The sequence below is a fragment of the Peromyscus maniculatus genome, chromosome 1 (genome assembly GCF_049852395.1).
Source record: "Peromyscus maniculatus bairdii isolate BWxNUB_F1_BW_parent chromosome 1, HU_Pman_BW_mat_3.1, whole genome shotgun sequence".
NCBI classification, from domain to species: Eukaryota; Metazoa; Chordata; class Mammalia; order Rodentia; family Cricetidae; genus Peromyscus; species Peromyscus maniculatus.
In genome coordinates this window covers 9,765,483-9,785,233 of record NC_134852.1, presented here as the reverse complement: position 1 = coordinate 9,785,233, position 19,751 = coordinate 9,765,483, and the positions used below count along the sequence as shown (strand labels likewise).

General features: G+C 41.4%; 1 protein-coding gene across 1 annotated transcript; it reads left to right on the top strand.

Moving 5' to 3' along the window:
* The first annotated feature begins 2,090 nt into the window (after window positions 1-2,090).
* On the top strand, window positions 2,091-18,505 carry LOC143271910 (platelet glycoprotein VI-like). The gene is made up of 8 exons (XM_076564567.1): window positions 2,091-2,395; window positions 8,740-8,775; window positions 8,906-9,163; window positions 10,206-10,490; window positions 14,401-14,445; window positions 15,591-15,650; window positions 16,761-16,811; window positions 17,323-18,505. The coding sequence occupies exons 1-8, from the start codon at window positions 2,362-2,364 to the stop codon at window positions 17,493-17,495; spliced, it is 942 nt and encodes a 313-aa protein (XP_076420682.1). The 5' UTR covers window positions 2,091-2,361; the 3' UTR covers window positions 17,496-18,505.
* The last annotated feature ends 1,246 nt before the right edge of the window (window positions 18,506-19,751 follow it).

The window sequence follows — 19,751 nt, the reverse complement described above, 5'->3', positions numbered from 1 at the left end:
TTTCATTGCTCCCCCGCTCTGACCTGCCCCCAACTTGACCAACTCAATCCCTCATGTTCCCATCCCCTCATCCCCCACCCTCACTCCCAGTTTACCCAGGAGATCTCATCTATTTCTCCTTTCCAGGGAAATCCATGAGTCTTTCTTTGGGTCCTCTTTGTTACCTAGCTTCTCTGGGGCTGTGGACTTTGGTATCCTTTGCTTTACATCTAATATCCACTTAGGAATGAGTAAATGTTATGTTTGTCTTTCTTGGTCTGGGTTACCTCACTCAGGATGATTTTTTTCTAGTTCCATATATTTGCCTACAAATTTTATGATATTGTTTTTTACTGCTGAGTAGTACTCCATTGTGTATATGTACATTTTCTTTATCCATTCTTCAGTTGAAGGGCATCTAGGTTGTTTCCAGGTTCTAGATGTTACAAATAATGCTGCTATGAACATAGTTGAGCATGTGTACTTGTGGTATGATTGAGTATTCCTTGGGTATATTCCCAAGAGTGGTATAGCTGGGTCTTGAGGTAAAATGATTCCCAATTTTCTGAGAAACCGACCAAGGCATACTTTTTCCCACAGCATTTGTACCATGTAACATTCTCTCCAGCAGGCATACAGGCTCCAACTTTTCCACATCCTCACTAGCACTTGTTATTTTTCATTTTTTTTTATTACACATTCTGTAGTAATTTCATAAATGAATATAACATATTAGTCATATCTATCCCCACTCCTAGGACTCTTACCACACCCTTCTCCCAAATTCATGCCTCTTCTTTCCTCCTCCTCTTCTTCTCTAAGATTTATTTTTATTTACGTGTGTATAAGCCACATGTGTGCAGGTACCTGCAGAGGCCAGAAGAGGGCATCATATTCCATGGAGCTACAGTTATAGGTGTTCGTGAGCCACCCGATGTAGGTGCTGGGATGTGAACTGGGGTCCTCTGGAAGAGTGGCAAGTACTCTTGATCACTAAGTCACGTCTCCAGGCACTTTCTCTCCTCTCCTCTTCCTCCTCTGCCCCTCCTCTTCTTTTTATAACCTCCTAAATCCATAGTGCTTCCCATATGCATATATGTGTAGGGCCATCCACTGAAAGATGGGCAACCAACCACTGGTCGAACCCCTGAAGAAAGATGACTTTCCCTCCATCACCAGCCATCACCTGCCAAAAGCTCATCAATTAGGGCTGGGACAATTAAAAAGTAATTATATGTATGTATGTGAGTTTGCACATATATGTGTAGGTGGCATCCGATTCAGAAGAGGGCATTGGATTCCCTGGCGCTGGAGTTACAGGCAGTTGAAAGCAGCCCAATGTGGACATTGGCAACTGAGCTGAGGTCCTTTGGGAGAGCAGCAAGTGTTTTAACTGATAAGCAATTGCTCCATCCTCCAGGAATGAGATAATTTTCACTTTTTGGAGTTATAATGATCCTAGTAGGAATATGTACTTGGGGGTGCATGATAAGGAAATCACCTACATAGCCACTCCTTTAGGAGGGAAGGTTTTTATTTAATCAAGATGAATAGAATATCCAGAGGCATTTGGAAGAGTCCAGGGTAGGGAGAACAAGTAACAGACTGGCCACAGCCAGGGATAGGAAAGTGGGAATGACAGAAGATAGTGGAGATAGCAAGAGACAATGGGAGCAGAGGGAAACCTTGCTGTTATATGGAGAACAAATGGATATACAGGAGAAGGGAAGCCTGGGAATTGGATAAGGGTCAGGATGCCAGTGTGGTGAACTTGAAATGTATAATAGGTCCTGTGACTATGGACGGTAGGAGCCTGGAGGCCAGCATGGGCTTTGATATGTAACCACAGGCATGTGTAGTGGAAAGCCATATATCTCTTCTGTCGGAGATAAGGGTGATGAGTCCTTCTGGAAGACTGGAACTGTTTCACAAGTTCCCGAGGAATGCTGACTTTTATCTAACCACCAGAAGCCGGGCCAAGAGAGTCATTTCTGGACATATGCCCAGCCCTTTGGAGTTTGGGAAACTGGAGTGTCCTTTGAACCTGACAGAATGAAGTCAGACATATGAAGTTTGGGCCAGCCTTTCCCCAGTGACTACCAGGAATTTTATGGGAGTCTAGGACACAGGTCATGTTCCTGCAGGCAGACGGATGGCTGCCACACAGCTGGTGAGAGGAGATAAGTGATGGCTGCTGGAGCTTGTGTGCAAGTCATCCTACTGAGGAGATGGCCCTGTCTTGATGATTCTCAATGAGGAAAGCGAGGACCTGTAGAATCAGGGAGGAGGGAGTTCTTCACCCTCATCACATCCTGTGCCTATGTCCCAGGCATCTACAACTTCCTTGCCTGGCCACACAGCTCAGGACCGGGTTTCAGAATCATGTCTCCAGCCCTACCTACTTTCTTCTGTCTTGGTGAGTCCTGAGGGTTGACCTGGGAAATACTTTGAAACAGTCTCCATGTACAAAGGAATGAAAAACATCTTGTCAGTGGTGAATTTCAGAACAAGATTGGGCGTCCATGACATTGCATTTGTTGGATAGAAAAACAGAGACAAGATACATTTGGTTTAACTGTTTCTGTTTGCTTTGGCTTGGCCAGGACATTTGAACAGGTGTTCCAGAGCTGGCCACCTTTCCCTCCTCTATAGCAGGAACACCAGGACTGCTTTCTTTCTTCTCCTCCTCTCTTCTTCCATGTAAAAACAATAATCATTTATTTATCTGTTAGTTCAGTGTGTGTGTGTGTGTGTGTGTGTGTGTGTGTGTGTGTGTGTGTGTGTGTGTGTACCATGGAGATCAGAGGTCATCTTATTTCCTCCCATCATGTTGAGTCTTGGGGAATTGAACTGAACTCAGGTCATCAATTTTGATGGGAAGCATTCTTACCGACTCAGCCATCTCACTGGTCCCCTTTCTTTCCCCTCTTCATATTGTTCTTTTCTTTCTTCCTCTTGCCTTTTAAATCTTTACAGCCCTTTCCTTCTGTCTCCACTTTCATCTTTTCTCCCTCCCATCTCTCCCTCCTTTTCTCTTTATTTCACCTTTATTTGTTTCCATGTGGGTTTGATGATGTTTGGACTCGTTTAAAAAACTTCATCTGTCTGTATGTACCCTAATAGCAGAGCACATTAGAATCGTTGCCACATGATGCATGGTGGAGCAGCTGTTTCTCTTGTCCTTCGTCACTAGGCTGATACTTCCAGGTTGCATCCCTATTTCCTTATTTTATCAGAAGAACTTCATGGCCTAAAGAGGCAGAGCAGGCAGAGGACTGTTGAGTTACGGGGAATAAGAGGCATCCTCTGAAGACAAGCAACCTGTCACTCACTCGTTAACACACTTATGCAATGCTTACTATGGGTTAGACATGATTCCTCCCCTCTTTGTCTTAAAAAAAAATATAACTCATTTCATGCCCCAAAGCTGAATGAGGCAGGGACAGTAAATGACCTCACTTTATAGGTTAATAAACTGAAACCTGGGGAGGTAAAGCATTTTGTTGCATACCAAGGATTCAAAGACAAACTCAGAAGTTTTGCCACTACCTCTATATTTATTTTTCCAACATGAAAGACCAATTTGTTTATTCTGCTCGTAAAAATAATTTATATGTATTATAAAAATTTAAATATCATGCATGTGACTCTGTTTATGGACTCTGCTCCACCTCATGGTGGGTAGGTCTTTCCTTACACTCATGCCACACTCTTATTTTAAAATTAAATTTGTCTTTATTGCCACATTTAAAAATGCTTATCTTCTTCCTTTTCTAGGTAGGAAGAGGGATCTGTCTATATTTTTCATTGTCATTATATATATATGTTTTTCTGAGACAGGGTTTCTCTGTGTAGCTTTTTGCCTTTCCTGGAACTTGCTTTGTAGCCCAGGCTGGCCTTGAACTCACAGAGATCTGCCTGCCTCTGCCTCCCAAGTGCTGGGATTAAAGGCGTGGGCCACCACTGCCTGACTTGATAAATATATTTATAGTGATAGAAAACGATTTTTTGATAAATGTTTGCACATGGACTAGCTAGCTCAAGCTAATTAGCATATGCATTACATAGATGCTAATTTTTTATTTTCTTTTTTACATCCCCACCAAAATTTCCCTTCCTACATCTCCTCCCAGTTCATCTCTCCTTCTCCCCTCCTCCCCATTCATTCACTTCTCCTCCTCTGTTTCTCTTCAGATATGGGTGGACCTCCCATGGATATCAGCCAGCCATGGTATATCAAATTGCAGTGAGACTAGACACCTCCTCTTTTTCTAAGGCTGGATGAGGCAATACGTTAGGAGGAATGGGTCCCAAAAGCAGGCAATGGAGTCAGAGACAGTTCCTGCTCTCCTCTTCCTGCTACTCGTCTCACAAGAAGACCACATATATGCTAATTTAAAAAATGATGAGGACATTAAAAAGTTTCCAGAATAGTGTATTATATGTTATTATTTCTCAGCATTGAAAATACCTGTTATAGAGTCCATACTGGCATCTTGGCTCTTCTCACCCCACTATCTACCCTAAACCTCTCCAGCTCATTAACTTCCCTTGCCCCAGCTTCTCATCCCTATATAACCCTTTTCAGCTATGTGCCCTCTTGGTGCTCTCTTGGTCCCCTCTCTCTTGCCCTCTCTCGGTCTGCCTCTTTCAAACCATAGCTCTCTTCATATGGTCCAGTTCAATCTACTGGCAATTGGCAATGTTTAGTTTTCTACTTTCTCTCCCTGCTCTGGATGCTTCCAGATGCTTTGGGCTGCACTCTCCCTCATATCTACAATAAAAACCTTTCTCTCAACCATAAAAATCATGTTATTATTAAAAAAAAACAAGCCATACACAGAGAGTGTGTGACAGCACACACAAGACCTGACAAATTCAAGCCAGACTGAGTCCCACCCCTAACCAAGAAGTTCTTTACAATTGATACCCACTGGCAAAGGAAAAATGAGTTTTCTCTAATGAAGTGTTACTGGGTATATCACACTCCATACTCCACAGCAGGGTTGGCCAATACAAAATGAACTCCATGTTTTTTGGGGGCTTTTTTGCTTTGGTATTATTTTTGTCTACTTGCTTTTTGTTTGTTTTGACTTTTTTCAAAGAAAAGAAAGAGCATAAAGTTGAGTGGATAGGAATGCGAGGAGGATTTTGGAGAAATTGGGGGAGGGCAAACATGATCAACATATACTGTATGAAGATTATTTTAATAAAAAACCAATTGAGGCCAGGCGGTAGTGGCCCACGCCTTTAATCCCAGCACTCAGGAGGCAGAGGCAGGCAGATCTCTGTGAGTTTGAGGCCAGCCTGGTCTCCAAAGCGAGTTCCAGGAAAGGCGCAAAGCTACACAGAGAAACCCTGTCTCAAAAAAAAAAAAAAAAACCAAAAAAAAAAACCCCAATTAAAAACTTTATTATAGGCTGGGCAGTGGTGGCACACACCTTTAATCCCAGCACTTGGGAGGCAGAGCCAGGCAGATCTCTGTGAGTTCGAGGCCAGCCTGGTCTACAGAGAGAGATCCAGGACAGGTACCAAAACTACACAGAGAAACCCTGTCTCGAAAAAACCCCCTTTATTATTAAAAATTACAACCCTCCTCTCCCATCATAATAACACACACTGAAATTAACCAGACCCAAAGACTATAGAACTCAATTAACTTGTGTATAATTAGAGTAGACATTCCGAACAAGAGCTGTGGAGCTTCCCATTGGAGTTTACACTTTCACTGCCAAATACACTTTTATGCTCTTGTATTAGTTAGGTTAGGGTTTTACTTCTGTGAAGTGACACCATGACCACAGAAACTCTTATAGAGGAAAATATTTAATTGGGGTAGCTTGCAGTTCAGAGGTTTAATCCATTATCGTCATGATGGGAACCATGGTAGTGTCCTGGCAGACATGGTGATGGAGGAGGAGCTGAGAGTTCTACATCTGGATTCTGAGGCAGCAGGGAAAGAATGCCATACTGGGTGTGGCTTGAGCATCAGAGACCTCACAGCCCACTCCCAGGGAGTGACACACTTCTTCCAACAAGGCCACACCTTCTAATAGTGCCACTGTCTATGGGACTATGGGGGCTAATTGTATTTAAACCACTACAGCACTTATTCACCACCCCCCAAAAAAACTATGACAGAATTAGAACTAGAAGAACAACAACTGCATGACTTGTACACACACACACACACACACACACACACACACACATACACACACACATATTTGTTTACACATATGCATATATTATTGACTCAATGCAGGGAGGAAATGCAGGTTTTTTTTCTGAGATTGTACACACCTTGCATTCTAAGTCATCCATTTTCCTGTAAATGTTTTGATTACATTTTTCTTTAGAGTGGAATAACATTTCATTATATGTTGTTATTATTGTAATCAGTATTTTGTTCAATATAGCTCCTGAATTTGTCCCTGTCTGACTGAAATTTCTCCTCCTCTGAATATCATCTTCCTCAGTCCCTCCCTACCCCACCTCCTATATCCACCACTCCCTTCTCTTTGCTTTTATGAGTTCCCAAGTGCATGTTCTTTACCACTACGCTTTTCTGCTAGTATTTGAATCTGTTTACTACTCGATGTGAGGCCATGGGTGAGATACTGTGGGCTGCATACAAAATAGAATAGGATGAGGGTGGCTGTGAGTCTAGACATCTGAATCTCCATCTTCACTAAGGAAGTCAATATTTGTTTGCAGTATATATAGAGTTAATTTTTTTACAGATATAAAAATGTGAAAAGGAAAAGCTAAAAGAGCCAAGAGCGTGTGTATTGGGGGAATGGTGAGAAGAGTCTAGACAGGGTGGGGAGAAATCCTTGTTTTGACTTAAAAATATATTTTAAGATTTATTTATATTTTCTTTTTGTATGTGTATTTACACACACATACACACACACACACACACACACACACACACATATATATATATACACACACACACACACACACACACACACACATATATATGCACCCTGTATGTGCCTGATGCCCATGGAGGCCAAGAGAGGGTGTTGGATGGGAGCCACTGCACAGTGGTGCTGAGAACCAAACCAAGTGTCCTGTAAGAGCAGCAAGTACTCTTAACAACTGAGCAGTTTCCCCAGCCCCCTGACTTAAATTTTTTTCTTATTTCAAAAAAAACCCCACACATATTTATGTTAAGCAAAATAACTCAGACAAAGAAGTGCAAATATGGCATTGTGAGATATTTGTACACTGTGTGAAGATGCATGGCTGTGGTTGGTGTAATAAAGAGCTGAATGGCCAACAGCTAGTCAGGAAAGGATAGGTAGGATTTCCTGGGAGAGAGCGGAGGAAGAAGAGGAAGAATCTAGGTGCTCAAATTATGGCAGCAAGGTGCCAGGGAGACACTGAAAAGGTTGGACATATGATACAGAGTAGAGGTAACTGAGCCACATGGGAGAAAGTAGATTAATAAAAGCAGGTTAATTCAAGTTAGAAGAGCTAGCTAATGGCCAAGGTTTCATATTCAATAAGTCTCTGTGTCATTATATGTGGGCTGGCAGTTTTGATGAGAAAGTACTGCCACAATATGGTGTGTTTTCTCTCATGTAAGGAACTTAGATATAAAAGTGTGTGTGTGTGATTGTGTGTGTTGGTTTTGATACTAGAAAGAGGATCATGAGAGAGCAGAAAGAGATCTTAAGGCATATGGGAAATAGAGAGGACAATGGAATTTACATATTAGGAAATTGGAAGGGCCAGGCCTGAGGGAAGAAAATCAACTAGAGGAGGCATAGAGGAGAGAACTGTGGGAGGGGAATGAATGAGAACACTATATGTATGAAGATGCCACACTGAAACCCATTATTTTGTATGCTGGCCCAAAAATTAATTAAAACTTATTAGTGACATTTGGTACATTGATGATATGGTGCAGCCGGTACTTCTGTCTGCTTCCATGACATTCTCTCCACTCCCAAAGAAGCTCTGTACTTATTAAAGAGTCCCACCTCCCCATGGTCCCACTCCTATTATCCCACATAAGCGCTGGCCTGTTTCCTGCATCCTGCATCTATGGCTTTGCCTTCTCTGGACATTTCACATGACACCATACAACATTTTGTTTGGTGTGTTTAGGTCACATTCCCTTTCCCCACAATCCATTCCTTTTCACTATTCACCCAACGGTGTGTGTGTGTGTGTGTGTGTGTGTGTGTGTGTGTGTGTGTTGAATTTTAGACCTATCAAGTAGTTTGTGCTGCCTGTATACTCTTGAGTATGTGGGCTTCCACTGGGTTATGATCAAGTTATGGGGGGTACCCCCTTAAGGGAAATGGACTCTCTCTCCTAGTAGTCATCAAATGCTAATGGCTCACTGTTGGGACTTCACGCTCACTGTTCCTCTCCTGGCTAGGATTTGGGTTTGAGAGTTGGCCTTTTCCAGTTGAATGATGTATCTTCTGAAATAGTAAAGTAATTATGGTAATAAGTATGTAGGTCAGTTGAGTGACTTGCCTAGCATTGGTGAAGCCTGGGTTCCATCCCCAGTACCACATAAAACCAGGTGTGGTGATGTCTGTATGCCTGTAATCCCAGCACTCACAGGATGGAGGCAGTGGGATCAGAAATTTAAGGTCATCTTCTGCTACAGAGCAAGAGTGAGGCCATCCTGGCTCGCATAAATCAACACAAATGTAACATAATTATGATACAAACTAATACATGTGCACAGGTGTCCACTCAAGGGAGTCTCTAGCCTCTGGTTCTCTCCCCCAGGGCTGTGTGTACTGCAAGTGATCCAAACACAGAGGGGTAAGTACATCTCTCTAGTACCCCCAAGGCTCCTCAGGGTTCAGCTAGTGAGAGGTCGGAGGGTGTACCATCATGCAAAAGGGATATGTTTTCACTGAAGCTAACCTAGAGGCTGTGATTCCCTTCCAAGGCTCATTCCCTAAGCCTTCACTCCAGGCTCAGCCCAGTTCCCTGGTGGCCCTGGAGCAGTCAGTTACTCTGCGGTGCCAGGGGCCTCGGGTCGTGGATTTATATCGAATAGAGAAACTGAAAACCAAGGAGTATAATGATCAAGACTTTCGCCTCATCCCTCGCATGAAAATAAACGATGCCGGACGCTACCGTTGCTCGTATCAGAATGGGAGTCACTGGTCTCCCCCAAGTGACCACCTTGAGCTAATTGCTACAGGTAACTGGAGGGGGAGGTGTAACTGGAGAGTTGTCCTGTATCCTGCCCAGTCCTGCAGCTGCTCAGACCCAAATAAACACACAGAGGCTTATATTATTTTTAAACTATATGGCCTAGTGGCTCAGGCCTCTCGCTAGCTCCTACATCTTAACCCATTTCTATAAATCTATACTTTGCCACATGGCTTGTGGCTTACCAGTACTTTACATCTTGCTTCTCCTGGTGGCAGCTAGCAGTGTCTCTCAGCTCTGTCTTTCTCCATCCTCTCTCTCTAGTTGGAATGTCCCACCTAAACTTGTTCTGCCTCACCATTGGCCAAACAGCTTTATTTATCAACCAGTTAGAACAACACACGTTCACAGCATACAGAACAACATTCCATAGCAGGAAGGGATGGAGTGCTGTAGTTCTTGTGGCTCTGAGGCTGCCTGGCCTTCAGTTCTGGACTTGGAGGGGTGAAAGTGGAGCAGGTAGGTGCTAGATGGTAAACCCCTAAATTCCCTGGTGCTAGAGTGAGTATGAGACAAATGAGTCATTGGTCTTGTTTACTGAATACAGGGGTGGTGTCTCTGGCATAGTCATTAATCGAGACAAATAACATTTTAATGCAATCTAAGAAATTAAAAAAAATATTGTTAGAGATTTCATGCCTGCAAACAATGAAATGGGGCCATCACTGGAAAACATTTTCCTTCCTCCAGCAGCTGCCAACTGCCAGCAACTCCTCAGTTAGGGAGGCCCCCTCCTCTCCAATGTCAAACTGGCTTGATCTTGTAGAGGTAACCATAGCTGCTATGAGATCATGCTTGCAATGCCTTGAAGACAGCATTTTGTAAATCATCTCTATGTTTTTAATTGTTTTTCTACTCCCTCTTCCTCAATGTGTCTTGAGCCTTAGAAAGCATGTACATGAATTTCCTGTGTAGGCCTGAGTTAGACTCTTGTGTATTCTAGGTCTTAAGTAAACACAGAAAACACTTTACCTACGGAGTCATCTCCCCAGTGTGTTTCCTGTCTTTAACACAGCTTTCTTTCTTCCCAGGCATTTACAGTAAACCCTCACTCTCAGCTCATCCCAGCTCAGCAGTCCCCCCGGGCAGGGACGTGACCCTGAAGTGCCAGACCCCCAAAAGTTTTAATCAATTTGTTCTATACAAAGAGGGGGATACTGGGCCTTACAAGGGAACCAAGAGATGGTATGGGGCTGATTTCCCCATCACCAAAGTGACTGCTGCTCACAGTGGGACTTACCAGTGTTACAGCTTTTCCAGCTCATCTCCATACCTGTGGTCAGCCCCCAGTGACCCCCTGGTGCTTGTGGTTACAGGTAAGTGGTCCAGATACAAGATTCTTTTCTTTGGCATATGTAATCCCTTGTGGAAATTTCAAGGGAGTCAGAGGTGTGAACAAGGAGAGCCTCCAGTTTTAATTAGCTTTGGAGATGTATGAGGGTCCTACAGCTGCTATAACAAATCACCACAGACTCTTGCTGGCTCACTACAACACAAATTTATTACCTTAACATTGTGAATGTCTCAAGTCTGTGAAGGGTCTCACTTCTATAAAATAAAGCTGTCAATCATTGCAGTTCCAACCACAACAGGTAAGGTATAAAACTGACCTAAAGAATGTATCAAGAAAAAAATATTCAGCCTCTCAGATGGTTAAGGACTAATAAACACAAAAAGGTGTTCCATATCACTAGCACCAGAGAAGTGCAGATTAAAAAGATTTTTGACATTCCAACTCACCCCAGTCAGAATGGTGGTCATCAAAATACAACACAAAACAAAACAAAACAAAACAAAACAAAACAAAACAAAACAAAACAAAACAAAACAAAACAAAACAAAACAAAACAAAATAAGAAACACTGATGAGAATGTGGACAAGAGTGGACTATAAAACAGTCCAGTCACTGTGGAAATCAATATAGATCTTCTCTAGCAAACTAAAAATGTATAACTCAGCCTTGTTTACCGCACAGACACTTGTACACCATCACTTAATTGTAACACTCTTTGCAACAGTTAAGTTATGGAACCAACCTACACGTCCATCAACAGAGGGATGGGTAAAGAAAATTAAATGTAGTTCTTAAACAAAGGGGATTTTTTTAGCCATAAAGACAAATATCACATGACTTCTCTCATTTGTGGGTCATAGATTTATATAGAATCATAAAATCATATATTTACAAACAACAGAAAAGCTGGAGCTTTCTATGTAGGGCAGGAGTTCTCAACCTGTGGGTCGTGATCACTTTGGAGGTGGAATTCCTCTTTCACAAGGGTTATATAAGACCAACATAAAACACAAAATTTACATTACAATTCATAACAGTAGCAAAATTACAGTTATGAGGTAGCAATAAAAATAATGTTATGGTTGGGGGTCACCAGAATGTGAGGAACTGTATTCAAAGTTCACAGTATTAGGAAGGTTGAGAACCACTAGTCTAGGGGACTAATGGGAGGGATGAGAAAGTGGAGGAAGCAGGGCAGGGAGAATCTGTTCAAAGTACATTATATGCCTATACACATATGTATACAGATATATGCATTTTTGTATACATATATACAAAATGGCCTTACATAATTCAGCATAATCAAATTAAAAAACCAATTAAGGACAACAAGAAGTTACAAAAGATCTCTGGTACAGAAAATAATCAAATTAAATAAAACAGAATGTATCATTGAAAGTTTAGTGGTAAAATCTCTTTTGTTTCTATATTTTTTGGGAACACTTTGGGTCTATCAGTTTAAAGTTGATTTGGACCAGTGGGCCACTCTTCAGCTACAAAGTCCTGAAAGAGAGGACCAGATTATCCGATGATAAAGAGGATTGAAGACAGAGAAGATAAGGAAGCTTGGGATTTGGAGGTCTCACAATGCTATGACATGTCAAGCAAACTGATTAAGAAACACATCTTATATACTATTTTCAGGGGAGAAATGGGATAAAGTCAGTAGGAACTATCATACAATGGGATAAAGTCAGCAGAAGGCTAATCAAGCTTTGTTGCACAAGAGGAACATGGTATCTCAAGAGCATCACAGAGTAAGCTCACAGCAGTCTTATGACCAATAACTCCAGTCTCTTCATGGGGAAAAGCCAAGTTCCCAGGAACTGAAACCTTGACTCTTTTGAGGACCAGGCCCCGTAGTCCTGAGCAAGGACACAGAACTAGGATCCTTCTGTCCTTTCATCAGGGCCTCTGAGGAAGCCTAGGATCCATACTATTCTCTGTATTATTATATAAAGTTGCCTGGGATAAACCTAAAGGAGGAAGGATTTATTTTTATTTACAGTTTCAGAGGCTTCAGTTTATGGTTGTCTGCTTCTGTGTTCCTGGGCTCATGGTAAGGCAGAAGACCTTCAAGGCAGAAAGATGTAGTAGAGCAAGGTCATTGAACTCATGGTAGCCAGGAAGGAGATGATCATAGGAAGGGACTAAGCCAAGTTGTACTCTCCAAAGACATACCCTCAGTGACTGACTTCCTCCAGTCATGCTGTAACTTCTACACTTCTCCCACCACCCAATAGCACATTCAGAATTTGAATCCATCAGTGGGTTAATCCATTGATTGTGTTGGATCCTTTTTGATGTAATAGTCTCTGTAAATGTTCTCATAGACACACCTAGAGATGTGTGTTCCTAGTTTCTTAGGCATCTCTTGGTCCAATAAGTTGAGAGCCAAGAGATACCACACACTTATTTTATATAATAGTATAGGTACCTGGAAAGGAAAATCTGAAGGTTTTTCTTATTTGATTCTCCAAACCACAACTAATTATTAGATTTTATTCTTTAGCAGTTTTTATTGTCTATGACTCTATGGTAATAACATAGCCTGAATAAAAATTATTAGTTTACCAAGAAGAAGAGATATAAACATATCAAAGATTATGAGACAGATGACCAGGATGCTTACTATGTCTTCTAGACAGGGAAGCTGCAACCATGAAATCTTAACAATATGGCTGCCCAAACAAGACATGCATAATGATAGTTCCAGTTGACACTGCCAGCTGCGTGAAATCTCACAAGGCCCCACTTCTGGATAAGAGCTACAGGCAATAAACAGTTGCTGAGAGCAGGAGAATTTATCTTCCCTGGGGATGAGCCTCCTGATAGGTTATCCAGTATCAAGTGGACAGCCCGAAATGCATATACATATGAACAACACTAAACGTACTCAGTAGGTTATATATTACACACACATACACACACACACACACACACACACACACACACACACTAATGAAGAAGAGGTCATGAATTTGAGGTGGAGCAGGGGAGATATGGGTTGAGTTAGAGAGGGGAAAGTGTGGGGTGGTGGAAATGATAATACAGAACCTATGTAAAAATTCTCAAAAAAATTAAATAAGAAATCAGTGAACATATAACAGCATAGCAACAATTATTTTGCGTTCCTGAGTTGTTGAGTTCTTACTTTTGCTTTGATTTTATAGAACTTAATATTTTTTCTCCTTTTAAAATTTTATTTTTTAAATTCATGGTCTTATGTATCCCAGGCTGGTTTGAACTCATTGTGTAGTGGAGGATAACCTTGAACTTCTGAGTACTGGGACTACAGGCTTGAGCCACTATGTCCAGTTTATGATCTTTCTATAGAATAGAAACAAGAAAACATTGTTAAAGAACTGAAAGCCTGAATTGTTATAGATTATAAATATGATTTAAAATAATAAATGGAATGTATCTCTGATAGGGCACATACTCAGCATGCTCAAGGCACCCAGGGTCAATTCTAAGTGCCAAAAAAATGAATAAATAAATAAAAGGAAAAAGAACTCTCATATGACTATCATATGCTATTCTACTCTAACATTCAGACTACTCTATACTGTTTTAAATATTTACCCCCTCTCCCACCGCATACTCCCTCTCACCTGTGATTCCTGATGCATTTCCACAGCTTTCCCCATGGTTCTTGTCTCCACATATAATTCCTGGGGTCAAGTGCCAGTCAAGTGACAACTGACAAGTGAGGGGATAGGTGACAAGAGTCTGTGGAAGACAAAGGTCAGAAAGCAGCTGTAGAGTGCATCAGGGAGCATGCTTTTCAACCCATCGACAATGGAAGCGTCTTCACACTCACTTGCTATGTGAGAAAAATCAAGTCACAGAAATGTCTCATTATTTGCTCAGAATTCATAGTTAACAGACTTACAAGGCACTGACTTCTCTTTTTTTCCCGATTTCTCAGCCACTCCCAGCCAGGTACCTGCAGAGGTGCCACCTCCCACAACAGGTGAGTTCAGTAGCTTCTGGTGTCTGGGGAATGAAGTTCTACACTGAAGGTGCCCTCAAATGTAGTTCCTAACTTTAAGAGGTATATACTCACAGGCTTAATGGGGCCAGGAAACATTTTGGTGAAAACAATAGGCAGTCTCATAGAAGACAATGGAGCCTCCTGAACAAGAGGCTAATAACTGGTTCTCTTAGGACACCTGCTTAAAACTGAGATACAATTCACATACCATGTGTCCACTATACAAACACAAACCAACCAACCAACCAACCAACCAACCAACCAACCAACCAACCAACCAACCAATCATGACATGTGTTGCAAAGATTTAGAGCTTCTACATTACTGCAGGCGTGGGGTTTGTCAAATAAAGCATATAATTTGAAAACTAGTCTTTTAGTCTCTCTGAAGTTAAACAGAATTATCTTGTGACCCAGTGATTCTGAAATTCTTGGGCTGGTACTAAAAAAAATCAAAAACTTAAAAAGAAAAGAAGATTGAAAACTTATTGTCTTAGTTACATTTTTTATTGCCATGATATTTACATATGCCCAAGGTAACTTATAGAAAATAGAGTTTACTTGGCCTAACAGTTTCATAGGGTGAGTCTATGACTATCACGGTGGGGGGAGTCTGGCAGAAGACAAGCAGGCATGGCCCTGTAGCTGTAACTGAGAGTTTGCATTTTGATCTACAAGAAGTGGCAGAGAGAGTGAGAGCTAATTGATGTGGGCTTTTGAAGCCTCAAAGCCCACCCCCAGTGACATACCTCCTCCAATGAGGCCACACCTGCTAAACCTTCCCAGTTTCTTCAGCTGGGTAACAGACATTCAAATATATGAGCCCACGGAGGGGCATTCCCATTCAAACTACCACACTTAGGTTCATAACAAGCTCCTATACTTGAATGCTTATACCAGCATCATTCATACTGGCCCCAAAGTGGAAACATTTAAATGTCTATCAGTTGAGAAATGGTCCAAATCTTTGAAGCCACTGGGCTGTTTGAATTTATTCATCTCAGCAGTTGGGCAGTGTGTGCCAGGGAACCTTAGAGAACTCAGATATCTCAGAAGGGGTCTGGAGAGTGGGGCCACTTGGGATGAACTGTTCTTATTCTATTTCCTCATAATATTCCTGCTCAGAGCTCTTAGAAGCCTCCAGGAGACCTTCTATCTTACCCACAACCAAGATATCTACGACTGGTAAGTAGGCATTTAAAGCTCAATACAAAAGGGGCACAGGGATTGGTTTCTGTTTCCTACTAGCAAAATCTGTAGACATTTTTCTTTGAGTCAGAATTTTATGTAGCCTAGGCTGGCTTCAGACCCACTATATAGCAGAGGATGACCTCGAACTTCTGGTTCTCTTGCCTTCACCTCTTGAGTCCTGGGATGCCAGGCATGTGCCATCACACTCAGTTTATGTGGTGCTGGGTATCAAACTTAGGGCTTGATGCATGCTAGGCAAAGCACTTAACCAGCCAAGTTATGATTCTGACCTTCATTTATGTATTTTTTTTGTAGAAGGGTCCCACTATGTAACCCTAGATGGCTTCAAAGTTGCTATGTGGACCAGGGCGGCCCCAGATTCATAAAGGCCCACTGGCCTCTGCTTCCCAAATTCTGGGATTAAAGATGGGTGTTACCACACCAGGCCCACATTTATGTTTTATATGCACATTATACATATAACCTAAAGGCGATTTTATATAATTATTTTTATTTAAAAAATACATACAGTATTCTTGTACTTTATTTAGTATTTTATTATTTGTATATATGTTGTATGTTTTGATCAAAGTCTTTCCTCTCCCCAATTCCTCCCAGACAACCTGAGTTTTGACTGAAGTCTGTCCTATGAAAATCAGGCGTGGATATTTTTTCACTTGTGGCATCATGTCACTGCTTAGAAATATCAAATTTTGTAATTTCATGTTTTGGATCTCAAGATTAGCCTTAATCTGTACTATTATTGCTAAGTCAACCCATTGTATTATAGTATCAATTCCACTTGATAGACGATAAAATCAACTAACAATGCTTAATCTGTACTATAAGTCAACCCATTGTATAATAGTATCAATTCCACTTGGTAGATGATAACGACGACTCACAGCTGGTGAGATTCTTTCCAGAGGTCCCTTATACAATAAGTGCTGTATGGGGAAGTCAGTCTGGGCAGCCTGACTCTATGGTTTGCATTCTTGTTAAATGCCATGGACTTCTGCCTCACAAACACATGAGAACACGTTTGTCTCCAGCAGGGGCAATGTTTTCATTTGTTTACGCTTGGACATTTTTTTTCATTCTTAGAGAAGTCTATGAATATCACTGTCTCTCCAGAGGGATCAAGCCCTCCATTTGGTAAGTGGTCCTGTCCATATCCACTTCCTTTTGTATTCCATCTATTCATTCAGAGCAGACTATTTTCCCTGTACATGGAATATGTAGATCTGTTCTCTTGGGACCTGATGCATAAAACATCAAGAGGAGTAGAATATTAGCATATGGAATTCAGAAGTGATCAAGAAGATTAAAAGGGAGGGTTGAAATTTTCCCAATAGTCAAATAAGGACATTCCCTCTCTCCCTCATTCTCTTACAGTTATGATCTCTTATAGGTCAGCAATATAACCAGGTGTTGGTTGTCTGAGGAGGGCTTGTACTGGGATTCTAGGAAGGGATCTATGATGGTATCACTGGATAAAGAATTGGGCTTATTCACTTCTGACCCTTGGTGGGGATGGAAGGACCTTATGGGAAGGCAATGAGCATCTGAACTGTTGGAAGATAATAGAATCTCAATTAGGGATATGGAGTGGGGCCTAGAGACGAGCCCTTTTAGTATCTGTTTCCAACTTTCTTCTTTTGTTTAGGTTTTTCCCGTCAGCACTATGTCAAGGGGAATCTGGTCCGGATATGCCTTGGTGCCATGATTGTAATGTTCCTGGTGGGGCTTCTGGCAGAGCATTGGCACAGTCGAAAAAAATGCCAGCCACACAGGATCAGAGCTGTGCAAAGGCCACTCCCACCCCTCCCACTGGCCTAGACATAACATGACTGGTAGGATAGATAGGGGTTGACTCGAGGTTCATCAACATTAGAGCCCCAGACATGTGTACACTCAAGAATGTGTGTGGAGAATGAGAGCAGAGGCAACAAGGCAGGATGGCGGTCCATACGCCTTCTTGGTGTTTGATCAAGCAGTTGAGCCAATGTCTACTTTGCTCCAAGAACTCTACCCGTGATGGAAAAATCTAGGGGAAGTCTCTTTCCTGATACCTTGCGCATTGTGGATATCATAATAGGCCTGTGTAATGGCATTTCTTCAAGCTTCTCCAACATGGATTCTAGGTTGATTTACCTGGTTTACAGAGCTGACCTGTTCCATCCTTTACATGTCCAGTGTTCTCTGGTAGTTTGTGCTCCTCTGTGGTACTCCATAGATTTAGCCTTTACCCTAACCCCATCTTAAGTCACAGTTGGATAAATCTTTTACTTTTTAGAATGGAAATTTGTTCTCCAGAAAGTAGGCTAGGGTGTTACTTTTCATTAATATATAATAATCTGTACGATCAGCATAGTCTTTTTCTTGTTTACAGCAGATATATTTCAAGACTCCAAATGGATGCCTATGAGTACCAAATCCTGTACACATGTTTTTCCTACATATATTTTGGTATTTTGACACCATTAAAATAAGTATCTGACCAGAATCTCTGTGACATTTGATCTGCTAAACAAGATGGCTAGTACATCCTCATGAGCAGGCAGTCAGTGTATACACATCCAAAAGTTTGATTCATGTACTGTAATGTGATAATACAGGATGGCATGAGAGTTTATCCTGCTACACACAATTTGAATATTATAATTTATTTATGGAATTTTATCCACTTAATATTTTCAACCTAAGATTGATCACATGTGATGGAAACCATAGAAAGCAAGACTACACAGAAGGAGACACTCTGAAAAACAAAACAAAGCACATTTATGGCTTTTTTCATATTAGAGTCCTAACCTTACCTGAAAGGCCAGAATAGTCAACTCTAGAGAGATTGGAAATAATTATTTCCAGAGGCTGAGAAGGGTAGTGGAAGGGAATGCTGGAATTACTGCTTGATGCGTTTGGGATGGTAGATTTTTAGTGTGATGAAGATTGTTTTGGAACTAGACAGAGGTGATTGTTTTCAAACATTGTCAGTGTGTTAAGAGCCATCAAATAGTTTACTTAAAAATTCAGTAAGGCAGCTGAGAAAACTTTGGAGTGTCTATTATCCTAGTACTTGGAAGGAGAGGCAGGAAGATCTTGAGTTCAAGACTAGCATGAGTACCTATTTCTAAAACAGATACAGTTTTGTGACCAAGATAACCATAATGTACTGTCTCTTTAAAGAGCACAGAATGATTTTTAAATGTTTTCAACATCAAAAGGTATATTACATATGTATATGTGTGTACCTCATAAGATGTGCAATTTTTGTTATGATGCCCATTAAATATTTATTTAGGGAAAAGATAATTTACATAAGATAATGTCTTACACATCCAAAAATCTTAAGAGGAAAACCCTTTTCTTTGGTACTCATCATCTCTACCCGGAGTAATGTCTCCAAGGAAACACGGTATTATATGGGCAATACTTGTCATTTTGCTGTCAAGTCCGGGCATCCAGCTAGGGGCTGGTTCCTTCCTGGAAACTGAAAATCCTATTTGCTGGTATTTTCAGTCTTCAGATTAAAGTATGTATTTCTTAGAGACAATGGAAAGGGTGTCTGGCTAGCTGGCTAGCTAGTTACCATATATAGAGATTGCTATTGGGATTTTTTGAGCTTATTTTGTGGTGTTGTAGTTGGAACTTAAGGCTTCCCACATGGGGCAAATGGATGTAACTGGAAAAAATCATCCTAAGCAAGGTAACCCAGACACAGAACGACAAACAGTATATACTCACTCATAAGTGGGTATTAGATGTAAAGCAAAGGATAACTAGGCTACAATCCACAACCTCAGAGAAGCTAGGAAAAAAGGAGGATCCTAAGAGGGATCACCCCAGGAAGGGGAAATAGTTAAGATCTCCTGGGTCAACTGGGAGGGGAATAGAGGAGAGGGGATGGGCATATGAGGGCTTGGGATGGCTGAGGATTGGGAAATATGGCTTCATTGGAACAGAAGTCCATAAGCTCTGCTTATTTCCTCCAGGAAACCCCTTACCTATTCAGTCTCACCAAGTCCTTATGTCCCTCCCTAAAATGCAAACATAGATATACTACAACACCACTGAATTGCTGAAGTGGACAGC